The sequence below is a fragment of the Aythya fuligula genome, chromosome Z, assembly GCF_009819795.1.
Source record: "Aythya fuligula isolate bAytFul2 chromosome Z, bAytFul2.pri, whole genome shotgun sequence".
NCBI lineage: Eukaryota > Metazoa > Chordata > Aves > Anseriformes > Anatidae > Aythya > Aythya fuligula.
This window is the reverse complement of record NC_045593.1, coordinates 40,941,285-40,964,039: the sequence shown is the minus strand read 5'-3', so window position 1 is coordinate 40,964,039 and position 22,755 is coordinate 40,941,285. Positions and strand designations below refer to the sequence as shown.

The window sequence follows — 22,755 nt, the reverse complement described above, 5'->3', positions numbered from 1 at the left end:
TCCCCACCCGCTGCAGCCTCCTTTGAGGTGCATGTGCAGAAAGATGAGGTCTCCCCCGCTCCTTTGCGACTCGACTCAGCTCGGCTCGGCCGGGAGCCGGCCTCCGAGGCCGAGGGCTGTGCGACCGGCCGCCAGGTCTACCCAGTGCTCGTAAACTGCACCCCCCCCCGCCGGCCCAAATTGTGGCGCGGCCTGACGTCACCACCCGCGGGGGGCGTGGCCTAGGTGGGCGTGGCGGTGTGGGCATGGCCGCGGGCGTGGCGCCGGCGGGATCGCGTCGCGGTGCTGCGGGGCGCGGTGCTGCGGGGTGCGGTGCGGTGCGGTGCGGAGCGGGGCTGCGGGGCTCTGCCCGCCCGCACCATGGAGGAGTTCCTGCAGCGCGCCCGCTGCCAGCTGGTGAGCCGCGGCTACGGGAGACCCCCGGCCTCCCGGTCCGGGTGGGTGGGAGGGTGGGCAGGGGGCTCGCGACCTCAGCGCCGTGCGGGGCGCGTGGTGGGGATGGGGAGCGTCCCGGTCGCTGCTGCTGGCACTGTGATTATTGCTGAATAATGCCGGGGTGCTGCGCTGGGATTGCATGCTTGTTTGCAGGGACTTTGGGACGCATCAAGTTGTGTGGTTGTGCGGGGGAAGAATTGTGCCAGAAGGCACTGCAACACGGATGTCTCTGTGGTCTGGATGTACAGGACGAGTTTGGATAGTAAGGCTTAACGGGAATCCGCAAGGGTGCTTAAAGACTGACTCTGTAATTGAGTTTAAGCAGCTGTAGGTAGTTAGTATCGTGTTAGCAGGCGCACAGGTTTATGTGTCCTGTTGTCGGATGACTCTTGGTGGGGCTATGTGAAGCTGCAGCACGTTTATGCTGTTTGCAGTGCCTGATAGTCTGGCCCCAAGGAGCAGGAGCTATTCTCCCCTCTATATGCAGTGCAAAAGTGGTATGTTTTAAAGTCTGGTGTGGTCTCGTGCCAGCTTGTTTCTGATTGTGAGGACTGGTACCCGTGCAAAACTCAGTTTCACGGTTGTTACCTTTCATGGGCTGTGATTACTTCTGCCAGCCATCACATTTCTAGTAAGTGTATAATTACAGGACAAATTATAGGCTAGTAAGGAAACTCCCCTTGCTGCTAGTCTTACCTTGTAGTTCTTGGGGACTGGGCCTCCTGTGCTTGCAGAGGTGGGTCCCATCCTCCGGAGAACTTATTGTACGTAACAAAATATACGTAACTAAACTTCACTGTAGATAAGAAGAATATCAGGGCCTTCCCTGTTTTATAGCCCTGTTATGCATCTTTGGAGACTGAGCAATTGTAAAAACAAAAATCCCATTCTCCTATAGCCATCATGCTCTCTATGTAATATCATGTAAAAGAAAGTTTATTATACCATCTTTGGTTATCATATATATATTAAAAGTATTAGAGAATGAAGGCAATTTTTAGAGGAATGATAAAGTAGAAGATAAAATCCCTTGGTGGGTCCATTAATATTTAACAATGTTGACATGTGTAAAGGATAAGCATGAACTGTTTATACTTGATCATATGTTGATTGCACACCAGCTAAATTGTTTTACCATGTTTTTTTTAGGAACTTGCAAAGAAAGCGTTTCCCGTACATTTTTATCTAAGCAGCATAAGCATCAGTAGCCCTGTTAAGAGATACTGCATAATGCAGTTATAAATACTTAATACATTTTCCCATTGGTATTTTGTATAATGCAACCTTTGAACTGAAGTTTTGGTTTTGACAAGTTTTCTGCTTGAGTATAACGAAGGTGGCCTCACTTAATATTATTAATAAAAATTGTTTTTCTTATGATAGTAGTCCTCTCTGCACCACAAGTAAACAGCGAGCGCTAAGAACAACTAAAAGTATGTACTACATTAATCTTTCTGAATAGCCGTTGATAATCAGAAAGGAGTTGTCTAGAAAACTATAATCAGAAGAAGTCCATGGACAGTAAAAAATGTTATTTATTTAATTCAGATGGGATGTAGAGAACAACAATTAAATAGCAGCACATCTTATTCCTGCAATGTGCGTCTTTCCAAAGAAATGTAAACATCTCTTTGTATCTCCTGAACTTTGGGAGAAGAATGCCTGTTTTGGAGTAGTCTTCTCTACAGGAGGAGCACTGGGGGGGTCTTTCTGACCATGCTGTCTTCTTGTACGTGTCTGTGCCAAGTGTGGCTGGAATGAAGAAGAGGGATCTGGACATGAGAATGTTCAGTTCAGAAAAAAATTATAAATCTTATAGGTCGACTTCAACTCACTGATTTAGTTTGTACCACAGGAGCATGAAGAATGCAGTTCAGAGTAGCATTCTGCTGCAGAAAAGGTTGATGACACTTTTTCCACCCTTTCTTGGTCAAGGCTTTTGTGGGAAATCTTTCTCGGCTGATAGAAGCTAGCAGTAGGCTGGGGCAAAGAAAGGGCTATGCCTAATTTGCTACCAATGTAAGCTAATGCTGTGTGGGTAAATGGGTGGATGGCTCAGAACCGATGAGCTGCTGCTATGTGTCACCCTGCTACTGCAGCCCTACCTGTGGAAGACACTAAAGCCCTGCAATTGTATCTCAGAGGCTGGATGATGCCAGACTTACAAGATTAGTATTTCACACCATGGTTAGTCTTACTGGGTTAAACTGATTGCAGTGTTCTGACTACATGAGTGCTACTCAGCATGAATACAGGAAAATTTTCTTTACTCATAAACAATAGCTACAGACTATGCCAGAAGAAGAAATGCTCCAGACTATGCAGGGGAACCTATTACTGCAAGTGCTTCATCATTCATTTGGCTCTGGCTCCAGCCACAACATTAATCAAGGCTGTTTTTCTACATGGAGCAAATTCTAGCCTAGGAATATGCAACAGAAAGGACTTAAACATTTGTTGTTGTTGTTTTCTAACTCTTCCTCTTAACAGAAAGGAAAATTCTCCGCATATTATAAAGTGAAGTCTCCAGTAGGCTTTTCCTTCTCTAAGAGCAATTCATTTTGCTTTTATGACTTTCCATGAAATCACAGAATGTTTTTAGTAATTTTCAATATAGATATTTAAACTTGCTATGTATAGTCTATGTAAACTCAAGGAGAGAAAAGGTTGGAGAGCAGAACGTGGCAGAATATAAATAGTTGCTGCATTGATGTTTCCAGGTATTTATGGTTCAGTCCTACAAGTTTCTTTGCAGTCTTTCCCAAGTATGGTAGAAATGTGAGAACAACAGAAGCTAAGAGACCACAGGTCATTCGCAACCAATGTTTTGTCTTGGCTAAAGGAAGATTATGAGCAATAGAATATACGTATATCTGCTGTTTAGGCTTTAAAAGCTTAGCTCAAAATTTGTGTCTGAAATAATACGTTAGTCAAAGCTACAGCCAGTAGTCTAGGTTTGCTATTTGTTTTTAAAGTCCATTTATGCTTTGGCTTCTCACAGAATCCAAGACAGTGAGTTTTACCGTTTTATCACGTGCCCTGTGTGATAAGGCAAACCCCCTTTTGTTTGTTACACACCATCTGCCTGACAGTTTTAATGGGTGTTCTGTGGTTCTTATGCCTTGAATAAGTACAAGTATTTTTTGTTCACTTTCTCTAGGACATTTAGTTAAGTATTACCATACCTCTCTTTTCTTCTCTCCAAAGATTTCCAAGCTAATGTTTTCCATTGTCTCTTCTTATGCAAGCACTGATCTATTGCTCTGATCATCCTTGTGGCCTCTCTCTGAAGATTTTGTAATTTTATTAACCCTTTGAAATTGTAATTTTATTAACCCTTTGAAAGTTGTGGAGCCCAGAATTACCTGCAGTATGTAAGGCACAGTAGTATATGCATATATACAGTAGCATAATGATGTTTCAGGCTTTTTCCCTTTTCTTAAGAGTTCTTGATAGTCTACTTATTTATTTTACTGTCAGAAAGCAGTTTTCTGGTTCTTTCAGAGTATTACCTGCAATGGATGTGTGATGCCTTTTCTGCTTAGTAATACCTAACTTAAAGCCCATCTGGCTGTGTACCTAAATAAGTTAAAACACAGAGGTGGCTTTGTTTCCTTACATTCTTTATAGTCTGCGCTTTTCAGATGTCATTTTCATTTACTATCTCATTGCCTACTCCCTCAGTGTCATGAGTCCTTTTTGCAGCTCTTGTAAGCAGCTTTAGATTTGACTTTCCTGAATAATGTGGTATTGTGTGCAGCTTTTGTCACCTCATTATTTGTCTGCCTGACCTACTGGAAGTAATATTATTTATTATTTATGGATACAAAGAGTGGCATATCCCATCATAGATCCTTGTAGAGAGTCCTTCACAGACATTTTACAGACATTTTCCTTCATTATGGAGAATTGACCTTTCCTGTTCCTGTCCTTTTTTTCTATAACTTTTAGTTCTTTATTAATGCATGGGAGAATCTAACCTCCTCCTCCCTCCCCCCCTCCGCCTTCTTTGGGGATTTAGTTTCTTTAGCAGCCTCTAGGAAGCTTGTCAATAGCATTTCCGTAGAGCTAAGTACAATGCATTGACTATCCTGTTCTTATTTCATGCTTGTTGACTTATTCAAAGAATTTTAAAAGATTTTGTAGAAAAACGTCATGCTTCACAAAATCTTGTTGTCTCTTTCCCAGGATATTATGTTGTTGATCTGTTTGATGGAAGATCAGTCTGTCTCTCTCTGGGTTAGACTGTTTCAGGCACAGCTAATCTCTCAAGTGGGAGAAGAGTGGCTGGTTGATCAATACATCATTTTGTATAATTCAGTTACAAAAACAAATCAAAAGCCTAAGGTTTCAATGATGTAACTTCACAGTAATTATCAGAATGTTTATCAGAATGTTAAAGGCAATTAAATAGAGAACTAAAAATTCAGAAATTCTTTCAATAGTAGTTATCTGATGTCAAATACTGTGTGCTGCACGAGTTAGCAAAGTGTGATTGTTTATAAGTATTTCCACATTCCTCAGACAGTTTGCAGTGAAGCTGAACAACTGTGAGAAGCTAAATCAAAGGAGTCTGTCAAGAAAGAAACTGTAAGACTTAAAAACAAAACATACAAACAATAACAACAACAAAACCAGAATTCCCCTTGGAAGATGCTAAAACAATGGCAGGCAGCCAATGCTTATTCCCTGGCCTTAGGTCTGTGCTCATTGGAGAGCCTAATGCTTCATATGGTGGCTTCAGGTAATCAAAGAGGACAGAAAGAGCCCTGGAAAGGGCTTAATGTGCAGATGATACTGATATACCCACATACTGCAGCAAACTGCTTCAAACTAGCAATTGAAAGATGGCCCTCCCTCTGCAGAGAATAGTAGATTAGCTGGGGAAATAATCTTTCCAAATGCTGTGTCATCTTCAGCAGTTAGCAGTACTTGGATAAAAAAAAAAAAAAAAGAGCCAAACAAACTTCAAGTTCTTTTAATCCCTTGCTGCTGTAAGAAAAGAGGCTATAACGCCAAACCAATGTTACAGCTTACAGAATAATACATGGTGCAAACAGAGAATTATGCTCCCAGAAATACTTGACCAGAAAAAAATTTACTGTGACTGGACATTTTCCAAAGTGAGGGCCAGACCCATGACCGGGGAGATGCCCTTCAGAATTTACTAGAAGTCTTCTATGGTACTGCTTTGATGGCTATGAAAAATGAATTCTGTGTTTCTAAGTCAAAGAAGTTAAAAGAACAGTTACTGATGATGGCATGACTTGAACAGATTTATGTGACTGCAGTTTGAAAACAAGCTGAGTCACTTACATGTTTATTCATATTGCCTTTTATCTGCCAGTCTGGAGTTTTGTTCTCAATGATGGCTAATGCTTACTTTGAAAAAATTTTTTTGATTTTTACTGGAATGAACTGGTGGCTTTATGGGAAGGGAATAACATTATAGAAGTGAATTGGAAGTTATTTTCATAGAAATTGTTAAATCCATCTAAACGAAGAAGTTTAAAAAAAAAAAAAAAAAGCTTTCACGTATTAACTGAAGGAATCAAGTCTAACCCTCTCATGTATCTTCTTTGCATTAGTCCAGCAGCACACAGAGGATTTGACTCCATTTAGCAGGACACTTAGAGTATGTATAGAATTAAGAGTATGAATGATGATGAATTAAAAAAAAATTACAAAAAGCTTGATAGAAGCTTAATAACAAGAAAATATTTCCTGAAAATCAGGTATTCTAGCTACAAGAGCAGTCTTCCAAATAAAGAATAGGAAGCCGCTTCTTAAAAGCAAACCAAAATAAACCTTGATTTGGATGAAAACTACTTTAAAATACAGCCTACAGTTGTATGGAAAATATACTGGATGATTTAATAGCTTTTTACAATTCCAGTAAAGTCATGCAGACTACAAATACATGGCAGAAATTTTAGAGATGAAAATGCTTTTCCTCATGGATTTTTATTTTTTTTTTTGCATTTGGAGGACAGAAATAGGATATTGTTTAAAAATAATATATATTTTTCTCAGCTTTTATCCTTTTCTGGTGTAGTAATATCCTCTCATTTGTTACAAACACACATACACAGACATTGGAAGTGGAAGAATAAAGCACATCTTAGTGAATTTTCATTGAAAGTGCTGAAGTACATCAGAACAATCAAGACGAGGCAAAATTCTATCCTGAATAACATTCTGGGTGTTGAATCATTTGTATAGCTGACATATTATGCTCACTGTTCTGCACAGAGCTAAATCCCAAAGTCATCCAGTGCTCTAAGTCAATTTACTAAGGTATTGTGCTATACCTATTTGTGTTGCTGTAGTATTAACCAGGATCCAATTTTGCTAGAAGCTAAACAAATACTTTGTAAACACTCAATCTCTCTTTTAAAGAGTCCCTAAAATTAAGTTGGAAAGCCTGAAGGAGGAAGCAGAGAAATCTAGGGCAGTAACATGTTGGTAATAAGTAGGTGTGATAATGTTCACATATCCTAACCTATTTGTTAATGTTTTGTCCATCTTATCCATTTAATCTTTGAGTGAGAGTTTGAAAAAGGAAGATGGTAGGGAAATGTGTCTTTAAGTGTGGGGACAGCATGGGAGGAAGCAAGGTCTGATTCTTCGTTGTTACTGACCAACCTGAGATAGAAATTAAGATTTCATTGTTGAATGGGAGATGGTAGGTGAAGCAAAGGAAGGTTTGTAAAGGTTAGAAAATGTAGGTTAGAGAGTCTGCTTAAAGTGACAGACCTAGGAGAGCTGCGTGGAGAGGCATGCATAGTCAGAGACAATATGGTGGCTCTGAGGAAAGATGTTTCACAGCAGGTTACTGGGAGCTGCCAGAGTGCCTTTACTAGAGCAGAAGAGCACTTCTGTGATTAAACCACCGGGTATAGACAGCCTGACTGTCAGCTCTGAGGGGAGACAGGAGAGGTAGATAGGAAAGAAAACCTGCAGGATGTGGCAATAGGCAGGATGGGAGCCAGGGTATATGTGTGTCTAAACTGATTGTGGCACCAAGGTGGTGGGCCTGGGTGAAGGGCACCACAGTTTTGTTTCCCCCTCTATGTTTATGTACATCCCTGTGAGAGAGTAATGGAGAAAAGGGGGAAGGGGTGAAAGCTCTTCTTGAGCCATGCCAAGTTTGAGTTTATGGTGAGGTTCTGGTGTGGACAAAGTGTGGGATTTTGAAAGGGTCAGTCCCTGGTCTGAACCAAAACCCTGCTTGTCATCCTGCAGTTCTGGGGGTGGTCAGATTCAGTGCTTCAGTGACTCGGAAACATTCCGGTTTTGTTCTTTTTCTCCAAAGAAGATGGCCTGGTGCCAGCAGGTCCTTAACAACTGGAATGATATCACTTGCTCTAATGAGATGCTAATAGATTGCAGCATGGTAAGGACGGCAGACTGGCAGTGAGAAGGTTAGGAACAAATCAGAGACGAGTGACATCTTGATGATGTCAGATGGTTCTCCTTCCTTGTCTGTGGTGTCATTTGACAATAAGGGAACACAGTGTAATCGACCTAATAGATCTAATGTGCTGGCCCAGTTCCATTTTGTGCAGTCATAACCTGCTTTTGTAAAATCCCCTCAAGCCTTAATTTATCAGTCATAGGCCTCCTTACGTCAACTACTGTCTAGGGTACAGTGCAATTTTGCAGAATAATTGTTTGATATGACTTACCTGTTTTGTACTCTTTGGAAATTCTGCTAGATCTTGGTAGCAATAATTATATTTATCCCTTTTCATAATTGACACAGTTCTAATTCTGTTTTTAGTCTTCTGTGTGGAAGTGGCTGCATGTACAGCACATGACATAGACTAGCCAAGTTAGCTGTTGAACCAGCCTTTGACTGAGTGACAGACCATCACACTGGAGTGACCTTTTCTCTAATGGTTAATCTTATTGTACAATGATTACATTGTGATACAGAACATATGAATTATTGTAGTTAATAAATACTTGTTTGCTTTTTTTTTTTTTTATTTATTTACAAAGTCATGAGCAAAGTTGAGATCTTTCAAGGAAGAAGAAACATCTGAAATGTTTCTTCAGATTCTACCGTGACTCACAGAAATTAGTGGAGACAGAGTCTAGGTGGTGTGGTGGCAGAGAAGGGAGATTCTGCATGGTAAACCTTGTATGCTGTTCAGCAGTCATTGGGTTAGCAGGAAAATAACTCTTTTTTTTTTTTAATTAATTTTTTTTTTTGGTGAGAAGCATAATTACTCTATTTGGAGTGTATTTGACTTTTCAGAGAAGCAGCAACAAATGGTAAACTTTAAAACACTTGGAGGCCTAAATATAGACAGTTGGCAAGTGATCAGTTGACTGCTTCAGCAGACTTTACTTAATAAAGGTTTTAACACTCAAAGTCATTTGCAGGCATGGCAGGATTACAGCTGAGTCAGAAGGAACACAGTGATAGGTTAACTTGTTAGAAAAGTACACTTTTTTTTTTTTTTTGGTAGTGCGTGTATGCAGTCCACAGAAACTTTGTGTTTATTTAACTAGTTTTCTCACACGTAAATCTATTTGAGACTTTATCTTGAGCGTTCATATACCCAGAAGACCAAATGGCCTTACATGGTTTCAGAGTATGTTGTGCATTTATGAGGTTTATGTCTGTATGAAATTTGGAAAGGTTAGCCTGATAGGTTTCTATATGTTTTTCTTATACATTTGAGGTAGATAGTCCTACCAAGTTGAAAGAACATGAATAATTTTTAAAAACACTGTTTCACTTCTGGCTTGTCTGTTTTGGTATTAGTTTTTGTGTTGCCTTGAGTTTTTTGATCTTCTAGTGCACCAAGCATAAAAATGAAAAATATCCATCCAGTTGAAAGAACTGTAGTGAAGAAAACAAAGCAAATTCCTTGTTTTCTCTTCCCTGTCTCTCCTCCCCCCCCCCCTTTTTTTTTTTTTTTTTTCTTTTTGGTACAGATTGACTTAGCTATCCTTTTTTAACTCAGTTGGAGCAATAGGTGATATATTAGTTATGGTAATGTTTTCATTAGCAAAAATACTGTAATTCAAGTTTACCACATTCACAGATTTTTTTTTTTATTTTATTTTTTTTTCCCCTGAGGGTCTAGGCACACAAACTCATATAAAAACAGTTAGATTCCAGAGAGCTGCACAAAGCTGTTCCATCCTTTGAGAATTGGCAGTTTTAGGAAGAAAAAGAAAAGGCAGTGGCATCGTTTGTTTTTTGGAAGTTTGACATAACTATGGAAACAGCATTAAAGCATTCATTCCAGATATGAGAGAGTAGTGCAGTTTGGAGTTCTAGTCTTTCATCTCCAGAGACATGGACTCATATCCTGTTTTAGATCACATGTGAAAATGAGTTAAGTGATCTAATCTTAGAAGCTATTTGTTCACCTCTCAAAATCACTGCACAGTTTTCTATTGACAACTCTTTTTGCGTCTTGTAATGCAAGTGGTAGCATTTCTAAGCTTGAGTCTGAAGTATTTTGGTTGATCAGTTTTACAAAGTTTGCAGAACAGCTATTTGAGCCTGTCTCAGTTGTTGAACCTTCCTTTGAAACAAAACAAAAACCCCATCAATTTAACAGCTCCTCCTGCTGTGTGAGAATTGGGCCAATTACAGTCTCATCATTTGAAAAAAAAATACAGTTTCTAAATAAAATACAAATTACAGTTAATAAAGAAAATGAATTGTTCTAAAGAAATATTTTTAGCGAAGCTTGGGTAAGTATGAAGACTGAAGCCTGCTTGACTGAAAATGCTGAGATCTTGATTTTTGGAAATAGAAGTTAAAGTATGTGACTTACTTGTTATGGAAATAGTTTATATGTTATTTCTGTATTCTATATCTGTGTCCATATAAAATAATTCAAATGTTTCTCTTTACCAAAATGTCTGTGGTGGCACAAACCATTGTTTAAGAAAACTTTTGGGGTTTTTATTGAATTTCTTGTTTTGGTTTGTTTTCTTGTAGAACTTGCGGAACTTATTTGAGACTATATTCTTGCCTTGCAACTTTTCTTTTAGGGTGGGAATTTAAATTCTTTTATGTGTTACAGTGGTCAAAATAGGGAGTAATTGCAATTTTGATAGCATTTAGTTTATACCATAAAAGCAAGAGAGGCTGTTTTCGGTATGCTAAAATCAAACACTGTATTTAAAAATGCTCTATTTTCTTGCTCATGTTTATAGCAGATGAGTTTAAATTGTGCTTTCCTTTTCTCCTCAACTTTGTACCTCTTAGAAATGGAAACAGAATGAAATACATGTAGTTACTTTAATTCCCTTTTCCCTCTATTTCCTCTGTTTTTCTCTTTTCTGTCTTATCAGTAGCATATTCAATGGTCAGAACCATAATATTGCAATATGGCCTTCAGGGGTAGGGGCATACATACCAATGTATGTGAAACTAAATTTCACAGTAAATTTCAATAGTGGCACTATGTTGTAGTTCAAGTACTTTGTGATTTTCCATAACTGCTTGTAATATTGCACATTGAACATTTGTAATAATTTGTAATATTGCACATTCCATGCCAACAAATGAAGTAGATTGGTTCTTCTGAGCATTTTACAATGTTTAGGGTAGATTGGCCTTTTGGCATATGAACTGTCAGTTTCTCTTCGACCTTACAACTTGCTGTCCATTGTGAGATAACCAGACAGCTCTTCTTCTCTGCCTGTGAGGTTATTTCTCTTTGCATCTCATTGTGCTGGAAAATAAGCAAGATTCTAAACAAGATGTGAAATGATATCCTAAATTTTTTAGCCCTGCTTAATTACATGTCCTCCACTGTTAACTAAGTGTTTAATCATTTACCTTCTAAGCTAGTTAAATATACATTTCAATTCTTTGCACATCTGTTTTTCACAGCTTATATTGGTGCTGTTTGATACTGTGGAAAAAGCAACCTAGTTAGTAGCTGTATTAAATAATGATTAAAATCTAGCTTCTTTCCTCCTAAACAGATGATTACTGATATTAAATTAACATTTGTCTAAAAGAGCAACAATGACTCTTTGCTTCCATAAATCAGAAGTGGTTATAAAAATAAAGCTCACAGGTTGTCTAGAAACAAATAATTCTGCTAAAGAAATGCTGGGTTTATGGCAGAAAGCAGGAGAAACCCAGGACTATTTCACAGCATTGTTTTGAGCTGTAACAGCAACCCTGTGGTACAGTAACACAAGTTACAGTTGGAGTTCTTTCCAGTGTTTGTTCTGCCCAATTTGAAATGTTAAAAGGTGATAGAGTAGACAGCATTCAAGACATTGTAAGGTGAAAACACCTCTTAGGCACATAAAAATACCTGTTACTGATTTATTGTATTGTGAGAGCAATGGATGCTCTAAAGAACAGGCTTAAATTTTAATGTTTCCAGTGAAAGTGACTGCATAGATCCTTCAGGTAGGATCCACCAGCAAAAGAAAAGAAGCCGAGATAGAGGAAACTTGAAGAAAGGTGTAGTGACTGAATATGGCTGTACCATCGTATAATTAATCTGTACCATTTTTCACTTAGCCCATATTGTTAAAATAGCACTTTCATCTAGCTTGTACTCTCGCACTGTCGCTTGTGTGCTCAGAGAAGAACAAGCACTCTTTCTCTGTAAGTGGGTTAATGGACGAGGGAGCCCCTGGACAGTGTTCTGTGCCTTCAATGCCTAAACCCAGCCACAGTGCAAGGCTGGAGATTTTTTCCTGAAATCCCATTGAACCGGTAGGGGATAACGTTGTGTGTGTCCATGCTGATGCATGCGTGTGCTCATATGAGTGTTGTTGCGCAGCTTCCAGCAAGTGCAACTGATGTCAAAGTTGGGTGATGCACAAGGATTTAGCATGGTGTATTTTCCACTCATCTCTAGGAAGGCTTCTTCTAAAACGTGTTGAGGTGTGTAGCAAAGTTCCTGAGGGGCCAGAGATGTTACAGAATAAGGCTGGTCTGGATGGCATCTTTCATAAATATGAGAAATACTGTCCTCTTAGAGAAGTTCACACATCTAAATAAAGGGGAAACTTGACATTCCTTATGCCCTCACTGTCTGCAATAGCTTTTACATTTCTGACAAAACCTGTTTAAGATGTAAGGTACTCTTAACGCTCTATTTTCACTTTGATTTGAAGGAAATTTGAAGGAGAACTTCCAACTCTTCCTTTGAAACTAAATAAATCTGGGAACATAAGTAAGCATATTTTTACAAGCTTTTTATAAAAATCTTAAATAGTCCTGTTCTTTGATGCAGTCATAATTTGATGTACTCTTACTAATATTCAGCCTTGAAAATACACATCAGTATGTCATTAACAGATATAATCAGAACATCACAGATTCTTGAGAATGTATTAAAAGTAAACAGACTGTCGTTTTTAACAGGAAACAGAGGCTAAGCTTTGTCCCCCAGAGATGCTGGCAGAATCCACAGCTGCAGTAAACAGAACAGGTGACTGGATGTCACTGACACTGTGCACAGCTATAGCAGAAAGATCATTCATCTTCCAGTTAAAAAGATTTAGCCCTCACAATAAGCCATTCATCTACGACTATCTAGAGAAGCTAAGGAGTGGCATGCTTTCTAATTCAAGCATGCTTGTTTTTTTTTCTTTGAGCAACAAGTCATTGTTTTGAGAACCCCTTAACACATTTCTGAATGTTTAGAAAGTAACCCATTATTGCGATAATTGGGTGTGAGTTAGATTGATAGGTGAAAGAGGGAAGAGCATGTTGTGTACACTGAGAGTTAGAAACCACTGCTCTAGTAAGAAGAATAACCAAAAGTGTGAGTAAGAGTAGTTAACACACAGTGCATGGGAATTTTCTAGGGGTTTCTGCATCTTTACAGAATATTTGGGTACTCAGAAGCCTTGTTGTATCCCTGTGCATTAACACCAAATACTGTTTTGAACATGGTTGTGGTCTGACACTTTCAAGCATGGAATAGGTTGGGAGAAATCGTGGAACTTTATTTGGAATAGTTGGTAAGTTAGCAACACAGGCCAAAGCCAAGGACTGAAAACCACAAAAAGGAAAAAGGAGAAGAGTGAGAATTGGAATGATAATATGAAGGATTTTTTTACTGAATGCAGAAATATCCTATTTGATTTTTGTTCCTCTCAATCTAAATAAACTGTGAAAGGCTGCCTTGAAAATTTCCTCCTTTCCCTATGCTTGCACACTCTGTCTATAATTTTTAGTTTCTATTGTTAGAGAGAGATTAATTTCAGGATCCCAGCTTTATATAATTGCCAACATTTCTGAGGGCATTTAATTAACGTAAATCAACATGCATAAAGTTTAAAATAGCTCAAACCCACTGAGCTTTAGTAAGTAGGTCTTTTTTCTGGTGAGCCTTTACAAATGCACCTATGGATAGCTGTGCTGGGAGGCCAGAGAGAAATACAAATAAAAGGAGCAAAATGTCATTTGGAAAAATGAGGGTGTTTCCAGGCACAAAGACAGGTGTTTTCCCCTTCTTCTCCTCTTCGTTGGTGGTAGCTTCTGCCACTGCACTGCCTGTAAGAGGAGGGGTTTTCTATTTGTTATGAAGAAGGCTATGCTGAGACACGATGTTATTTCTAATTTTGACAGGTTTTTCTGTCATCCAACACCTAATGCTAAAGCTATCTAGTCTCTGTCATAAAACACCTCTCTTGTAAGTACATCTTTTGAAGCGTCTCTGGAGTGCAGGTATCAGCAAGTCTGATTTTAGCTCTTTATCATCTGCTCTTTAATTGCGGAGATTGGAACCAAATCCTTGAATTAGTGTTGCTACCAGTGGGGAGAAAAAGGAAGAGACAGAACAGATATGGGATGTTTTTATTTACAGCTGGTAGTTTAAATGTGCTCAGTAAGTCAAATGTGATGTCTTCTGTTCCTGTTGTCAGGCCTGCATACCTGTATACCAGGAGAAGGGTGGGAATTGAGTTGTCTTTAGTTAGTTCTGGTTTTACAGTGCTGGTAGTGAGGACAACCAGAGCAAACATAGAGGGACTGACCATAGACCTTGCAATCCTTGAGGTGGGGATGGAAAACAGGATCCCTTGCTGTTTGTACACAGCTTCAGTAGGGAATGTTAATTCCTAAGCAATTATGCCTCGTACTGAAAGCTTTATAAACTTCTAGGGCAGTAATTCTCTTATATTCTGGACTATTAAATAGTGTCTTGAAGATACACAGACATTCTGTTCCTCTGAGCTTAACCACCTTATGTACCTGAGAATGTCAGAGGTCATACCTCTGGGCACATCTGCATCCATAATTTAACAGTCTTTGCCTTTTGACTTCACAGTAAAACCACTCTTTGTAGAGGTTACGGTAACATCATGTCATCACAAATATGTTAGGTTTGTTTCTTTTCCTCACAGTAATCTATATATCCTCAAAACCACAAAATGTGGGAATATTTTAAAATAGTGAGGGACATTTAGAAATTTAAAGTTAAGTCAATATTTTCAATAATCTGGAGATGGGAGCTTGGCTAAATAATTGTTCATACAGTAAAGTTCAAAGAAAGGACAAAGTATTACTTTTTTTTTTTTTTTTTTTTTTTTTTTTTTTTTTTTTACCAAGAGCAATAACAAAAAATTGAGTAAGTAAATCACCTTATTTCCACTAACACACCTTAGTGCTCTCTGACACAAGCAAAGATGTTTTGAAGGAAATAGGAGAAACATAGTAACACTCTTCGAGAAAGCTGCTAAGCTTCATGCTGTTTCTGCAACTTTGCTTTTATTTGGGGTTCAGGTTGAGCTGTGATTGGTATTAGCATCAGGTCTGTGGTGTTTGGAGAGTCAGTTGCACTTAAGTTATATTTAAAAAAAAAAAAAAGGCAAAAAAAAAAAAAATAATCACTTTCAATGCCTGGGAAATCCTTACCATTACAGCTATGCTTAGTTCAGACAGAATTTCTGAAATGTGTTGCTTTCCCTTTCCAGCATTTTCCTCCCTTGTCTTTCAGAGAATATATGTGGAGTCTCTGCTTATTTAATTTTTGGCTACTGGCTGTCATTAGTATCGTTTAGCCAGGATGGATGAAGGACAGGAATGATATCTGTCTTCTGTGTCCTGAAATTTAGAAAGTATTCAGCACCCCCCCCTCCAGATCTAATTTTTTTTTTTTTTTTTTTCCTGGGAGTTTCATATTAGTTAAGAGATTGTCATTTCAATATTTTCTACTATGTTTTTTGAATGTTTGTTTGTTTGTTTGTTTGTTTTTTATGCTGAAGCATACCTGAAAAGAGAACACCATTCATGAGGAGCAGCTTCGTGTAGACTTATAAACTTCCCCCTTGTCATTATTCATGCTGCTAATATTAAGCACTACTATCACTTTGTATATTAACTGACTTCACAGACTGCCTGAAATCAAAGTAAAAAGTATCAGTTTCTCTTGCTAATGTTAACTTAAGCATGCTAAGTAGCTCAAATCCTTCACAATATACACTTCATAGCAGAACAGGTATTTTATGACATGCTTGTGTTAAAGCATGAGTTTATGTTGCTATGTGTATATCTTACACACTATTTTTAATGAAACAAATATAAATCAAACCTTCTAATTTTATTTTAATTGGAACACTAAGATACAGTAATTGTTAGCATCGTGGTTCCTCAAAGTAACAGCAGCTATTACGATGTATTTTTGTAACGCTGGCTTTAAAATCACAGGAATGCTGCATTCACATGACTTCAGCATGGGGATGTAGATCTCCTTTGATAGCCTTAATAGACTATTTTTGTCAGTAGACCTCATTCTCAAAATTTGATTCTCATGTATTTCTCTGCCAGTAATAGATGACTCAAATCACAAAGCCTCTGCAGTTTGGTCCTTATATAAATGTAAGCAGCTGACTGATCTGTTTCAGTGATCAGGTAGTGGAATATCTCAAATCTTTTCTAAGTCAGTATGTTTGTTCAAGATCTGATGTTCTTTTTTAATTCTGAAGTGGAAAGTATATGTTGGTATTTGTATATATGAACTCCATCTAAAGCCAGAGATGAAATGTTCTTATAAGACTGTATAAAAATATTTTGCCGCTATAGCTTATGAGCTCCTCTTTGACTGATCTGGAGAAAAAATACAGTTCTTACTGAGCTGTTAAAAGAAAGGAAAGAATTATGCCCTGCTTCTTTTTAATAGACTTTCCTAATTCCATTAATGCTGAACAGATATCCTTTCAACAGCAATGCATGCCCTGCACATGCTTCCCATATAAGGATAGGAAAGCTACTCATAGTTACTCCTCTTGTTTCAGTTTAAAATACTTAGTCTATGTAAAATGCTGTGTAATGGTGTTCCGATCTGCTGAGTTTTATGTAATTAACTAAGCAGAAATCATGAGCTAAAGAAATAGTAGATTGAGAACAGAGAGTGACCTTCCAATGTACTGCCATGAAATCATCAGCAGTTTCTAACTTAAAGTGTATTACCACTGTTCCTGTTCTGACAAGTGTCTAACTGGATGCTTGTCAATACTTCCAAGGGTGACGGATGTTTATTTTTTTAACACCTTGAACACCTTGAGTAGGAAAGAATTCTGGTTCATTTGTTGCAGCATCTTCATAAGTAGGAGCACAGAAATTATCTTACTGGTACATACTGAATGTCCATTTGATGGAGTATGTTGTGTTGCTGGTTACTGATGTATGGTTTAATTATGAGCATGCTCTAAATGCCCCATCAGTGCTCTTATACTACGCAAGTAGTAAATGGGTCTGGCTGCTGCATCAGATATTTTGGCTTGCATTGGTCTCTTTCATATACCTAATTTTTTGTTTGTTTTTGTCTATTACTTTAAATTTTATTTATTCATTTAGTTAGATTTAAGAACTTCTTTCTGTGCAAGATGTGGCCTATGAGGGTTGTTCTGCTCTCTGATTTTTTTTATTATTTTTTTTTGCTTAAGAGTCACTTTGCAAATTTAGAGCTCCATGATTTTATGGATTTAAGATATCAGCCTGAGAGGAAGCAGATTGTTTTTTGATAGCTTACATTTCTCTCCTTACCTTTGAACCCTTTGTTCTCAACTACAGCAGACAGAGAAATCAATGGATGCTGCTTTTTCTACCAGTATCTTCTTCAGTTGAAAACCTAGAGCTTGAAGGTTCAGGAAAATCAAGCAAATCCCTGTGTGGGCTGAAGCTATCAGTATTCTCCATAAATGAAAAGTACATCATACATACAGTACATCATACATCATCTTTGGAAACTGTCAATTAAAAATTACAGTTGAAATATCAATGTAGTTATTTTGTTTGTCAGAATCATATATTTTTCCAAAATATTTGTTGTCTTTTGAATTAGCTAGGGCACATATAGGGTGAATGATGACTTGTTCACCTTGCTGTTAACTGAGAGGATTCTTTTGTACGTTCAGCAAAACTGTAAATGAAGAAGTAGAGTCTTGCTTAATCTGTCATTAGTGTCTCTTCACATGTTAGTTTGTCTACTTATTTCTATTATTTCTTCCTTAATAAAATTCTGAAATAATCCATTGTGAAAAGCTTAATCAAAATGGGTGAAATTGAGCCAAACCATAAAAAAAATATATCTATCACAGGTGGGTTCCTTGTTCTTGTATTTTGTTTATGCTTACCCAACTTTTTCAACAGAAATGAATGGTATGACATATCTTAAAATTAAAAAAAAAAAAAAAAAAAAAAAGTTTTATAGCTTTGTAATACAGACAAGGCTTCAATTGACTTTTAAATTAGACTTTAAATGATTTTGTCTGTTATATTCCATACTTTAAAGCAATAGTTGAAGTGTTTACCATGAAGATTATCTTTAATAATATTTACTCTCTACTTCTATATAGTATTTCTATTCTTTGCTATGCTAAATACCTTTTACAAGACAAAATTGAATTGTACCAAATAGTCTTGTCTTTAGTCAATATACTGTTTACCATTATAGAAGCTCTTGCCTCTGTTTAGATAGTGTATGGGGTTGATAGATACAATGACAATCAGCCTATTACTCTATGTGAGAAAGTTTGTTTATTATGTTGCAGTTCTTGACAGCTCTTGGCAGTGCTAGATCATTTACATGATGACCAGTAAAATTAATATCACTTGTTCCTTTGGTTCTGTACTAACTGTCCTAGCTGCTTAGACACACGCATACTCTATGTGAAAGCAGACCAATGTGAAATGGAGCTGAGGTTCAGAGAGGCTGTGATAATCATCACCATACATATTATTTGCAGTATCATCTGTAAGTTAGTTTAAGATGTCACTGGCACTGTACAAGAGTAGTAAGACATGATCTTCACTTAAAATATGCAATCTTTATGTTGTTACTTTTTTTTAAAAAAAAAAAAAAAAAAAAAGCTTTTTAGTGAGCACTGTGGTGCTCCGTGGAACCTGAGAGTTATTCTGCAGTACAAGAAAGAAGGCAAATGTAGATTTGAGCATCCTCCCTCCTGTAGATATTTCCAGGCTTGCCCCAGGCCTGGGAGGCAATGGTGATTCCACTTTCTCATAACTTTTTATTTCCTCTGGAGAATATTTTTCAAAGTTATAGTTATTTCTTCCAGTTTTTTTTTTGTTTTTTTTTTTTTTTTTACAATTGTCAATTGCATTGTCTAATGCAAGGATTAGATTCAGTGGTTCCCTTGATGTACTGTCTTATACTGTACTTGATGTACTTAAATGTGGAAAGACATTTAAGAGATAAGTGCTTTAGGTTCTTTTTTTTTTTTTTCCTGAAAATTCTTTTATACTTAGCAGTATTTAAATTATTTCCCTGAAACCCAAACATCTCTTTTCAGTTTTTGTCTTTTTCTCATTGAATGCTAGTAGAAGAAAATTGTCAATAAATTAATGCTAGTGTTACATTTCTTCAAATGTGAACATTTGTGGATTTTTTTTGTACAGGAGTGTATTTTTTCTCTTCTGTCTCATTAGCACAAAAACTAACATCAGCACAGCAAAAACGAATGTTTTAGATTGCTACTGTTTATTGCCTTTCAGCACACTTTAATTAAAGTGGCGTTTGTTTGTCCTATATCACCATTCCCTAATCGATGTACTGAGCAAGCACCATGGTGACAAGATAAGTTGCTTTGTTTTGTTCCATATGTCTGTGTTCCAATTTTTCCATAGTTTTAATTGGTTCCCTGCAGAATAACATTTACAAGCATATGGTATGGAAAATGCTGACTGCATTTGTTATCATATATTTTAGTACATTGGTGGCACTAGATCACTAAGCCTTTAAATGTGATTATGAGGTTATTTAATGCATTCAATAGTGTGCTTAAAATACAGCAAAAATCTGCAATGAGCCAAATGGTATCAAGGAAATATGTTTGAAGTACTTCTTAATGCTTCAAGGATAGATGGGGAAGTCTGAATCAGAAAATACTTTGTGTAACATCTATGCTGAAACATACTTTGTCATCTAAGAGCAATTTGAAAAGCTCTGTAGAGGCTTCTTACCATCACAAGAAGAATGTGCAAAGGAATGTGGAATGCAGAAAAGGCAAAATACATGATATGTCAAAGATTATTGACTTCTGAAAAAGTGCGCTTGCATTAGCTGATGAAATGGAATGAAATGCAGCAATGGCGCATGAATCTGATGTGTTTGACTTTGGAGACACCAGCACTACATTTTTACACTGATTCTTCTCTGGCTGAAGACTGTCAATCCAAAAGAGAGCATGTTGGCAGAGAACCCTGCCTCCTCAGCATGTGTGAAGTTCTAAGATCAACCTGTGCTGGGTTAGGCCTTTTTGGTTGTGCCATGGGGAACACTTGAACGGGTTTGCTTGCTGAAACAAATCCATCAAGCTGTTTTCAGACTGCTCCAAGTAGTTCTCAGTGAGTCACTCTGTTAATGAGCATTTGGATTTCATGAGCAGACTGGAAAGTCAGACACGGCCCAAACAATTACAGAAAGAGGAGTGGTCATGGAGTTTTCTGATGTATGAGTTACATTATTTGCATATGGCTACAAAAAATACCATATCCCTTCTGTCCCAAGCCTGAACTCAGCCTAACTTATTTTTATCTAGGATTCTAAACAAATGACTTATCCATTTCTTGTGTTTTTGTGTCATCCATATATGGTGGATGAATCCATGTTCTAAATTTGTTAGTGACCAGGCATGTGCTGAAAAGCGGAAGAATATTAAAATTAATGTGAGAATATAATTATGCATTTTGTGTTGCTCATATGCAAGTTATCTATGGATCTGATACTAGTACTCTGAGGGTGATTCAAGGATCTATACAGTATGGATATAACCAATTGCTGTGTGAGTATAAAGGTAGTGGTGTCTCAGAATGGGCCGTATGTTTCTTTTTTTTGTAACATTCCAAGTGAGGAAATAGATTGTTTTGTAAAATCAAGTGACAGTTTTATTTTGAGCATTGATTTCTTAGCACGTTGTTATTTCATTAATAAGCACAATGTTGCAAAATAATTTGTAATCTGTGCTCAACTTCTGCAGCAAACCCACCTGACATCTCTCTCGCAAAGACACCTGGAATCAAGCTTATTATAATGAGAGAATTCTGTCATGGAAAGAGAAACTGCCAGTGATAGGACTTTTGGAAAAATTATTTTGGGGAATGGTGTTTGTAGCAGGCATAAAGGACAGCAGAGGGGTGCAGTTGACTTGTTTCTGACTTTTAATGGGGAAAAAGAAATAACTAAAATGGTAGTGATATTTAAAAAAAATAAAGGAACAAAAAAAATGTTTCTTTCTGAGGCAGTCTTCTCAGAGAGTGGAGAAAAAGCTGAAGAAATTTTAGAGTTATGGCACGTTAAAAATCCATTGAACTATTGAATCTAAAAGCAAAATTGATTGTTACTTTGACCTCCTGATCATCTCTTCCATCTATGATTTTTCTCTCCCAGCTGAATGTGTACAATGTATTTCAGTAGTCACTGATGAGAAAATGGTGTCTATGATATTGCTATTAATGTGATCTACCTGAATTACTTAAAATGTAGTTCATGAGGAAGAGAAGAAACAAATTTACACAGATGGCCTAAAACAAAATGAAGATGTGAAAATGTAACTGCATAATGTTTGTGTGTTAAAGTGCAATACAGTCACAAATCTTATCTATACCACACTGATGAAAATTTAGAAGAAACAGAGGTTGCAAAGTGTTACAAATAAAAACAAACAAACAAACAAAAACTGAAAAGAACAAAGGAAAAACTGTTTGTGTTATTCATATAAACACACAAAATTCGGTCTCATATGATCACCTATTCAATTTATGCAGGCTGTTGTCTCAGTTCAGGATGTGGTCTTCTCTGTTCAGTTTGGTGCTTGTCACCTGAGTGTTACACTAACCAAGAAAAATGAAGTTCAGCTTCAAAGGCTGTGTGCAGCACGGTGTTCAAGTGCTTCCTAATTTTTGGTAAATATATTGTAATTTCGAAAGTTACCTCCCTTATTGCAGAGAAGTAGCTAAGGCTCTTTGTCACTATGAGGTTCAGATGTCAAGTACATCAGAGGCAGGTGAATGAACTGCATTATTTGAGTTTGAGATCACATAATCACAGAATTTCTAGGTTGGAAGAGACCTCGAGATCATCGAGTCCAACCTCTGACCTAACACTAACAGTCCCCACTAAACCATCTCATGCCTTTTTTCTTCAACAGACTTTCTCTTTGCTCTCTACAATTCATTCAACTTCTGCAGGGCATGGCATAGGAAATTATTGCTGCCAGTCACCTTCTGGCACACCACAGAGCCAAGTAAATTAATGTGTCAGGAGTACTCATCTCAGGTGAATGTGCTCCTTACTTCTTCACTTCTTTTTGCTGTCTCAGGGGGCACTTGTATCCCAAAAGCTCCTGAAGGGGATGAGTGCTATCTAGTTTTGTAAAGCGATAGGCAACTCAATCTCACCTTTGTGTGTTGAGTTGGGAAAGAGCAGGAAGAGGAATCATGTAACTTGACCTGAAACTTTAAAGGCATGCTGTGACTGGCTTTAGAAATAAAAGATAACCTGGAATATGAACGGAGTATGCTCTTTTGCAAAGCTGAATTGTGGTATGCTGTGTTGCTGATATGCAGTCACTAGGTAAGAACACCAATCATGTAGAACACAACTCATTTGCTGTTCAAATTAGTGTAGCATAAAAGGAAGAGGAGAACTTTGATTTTTACTTAAGTAAGCTCTTTGATAGGGAATCTTATTGACAGGCTGTTGAAGTGCTGCTGAATCAGGCTTAAATAATCATTCTGCTGGAAACATGTTCCCTTCCCATACTAGAGTATATCCTGTTTTTTCTTGGCAGGAAAGGCAATGTGATACCTTTGAGTCTAAGGTCATTTGGATAAGTTTTTCCCCTCCT

The 22,755-nt window shown here is 37.6% G+C and overlaps 1 protein-coding gene across 2 annotated transcripts in view; it reads left to right on the top strand.

Moving 5' to 3' along the window:
• Positions 1–308: 308 nt before the first annotated feature.
• PRUNE2 (prune homolog 2 with BCH domain) overlaps positions 309–22,755 on the top strand; it is a 138,259-nt gene continuing 115,812 nt past the window's right edge. For both annotated transcript variants that reach the window (XM_032205327.1, XM_032205325.1), the window contains exon 1: positions 309–396. In XM_032205327.1, the coding sequence (XP_032061218.1) occupies positions 361–396 (36 nt within the window). In that variant the 5' untranslated portion in view covers positions 309–360. The remainder of the gene's footprint in view (positions 397–22,755) is intronic.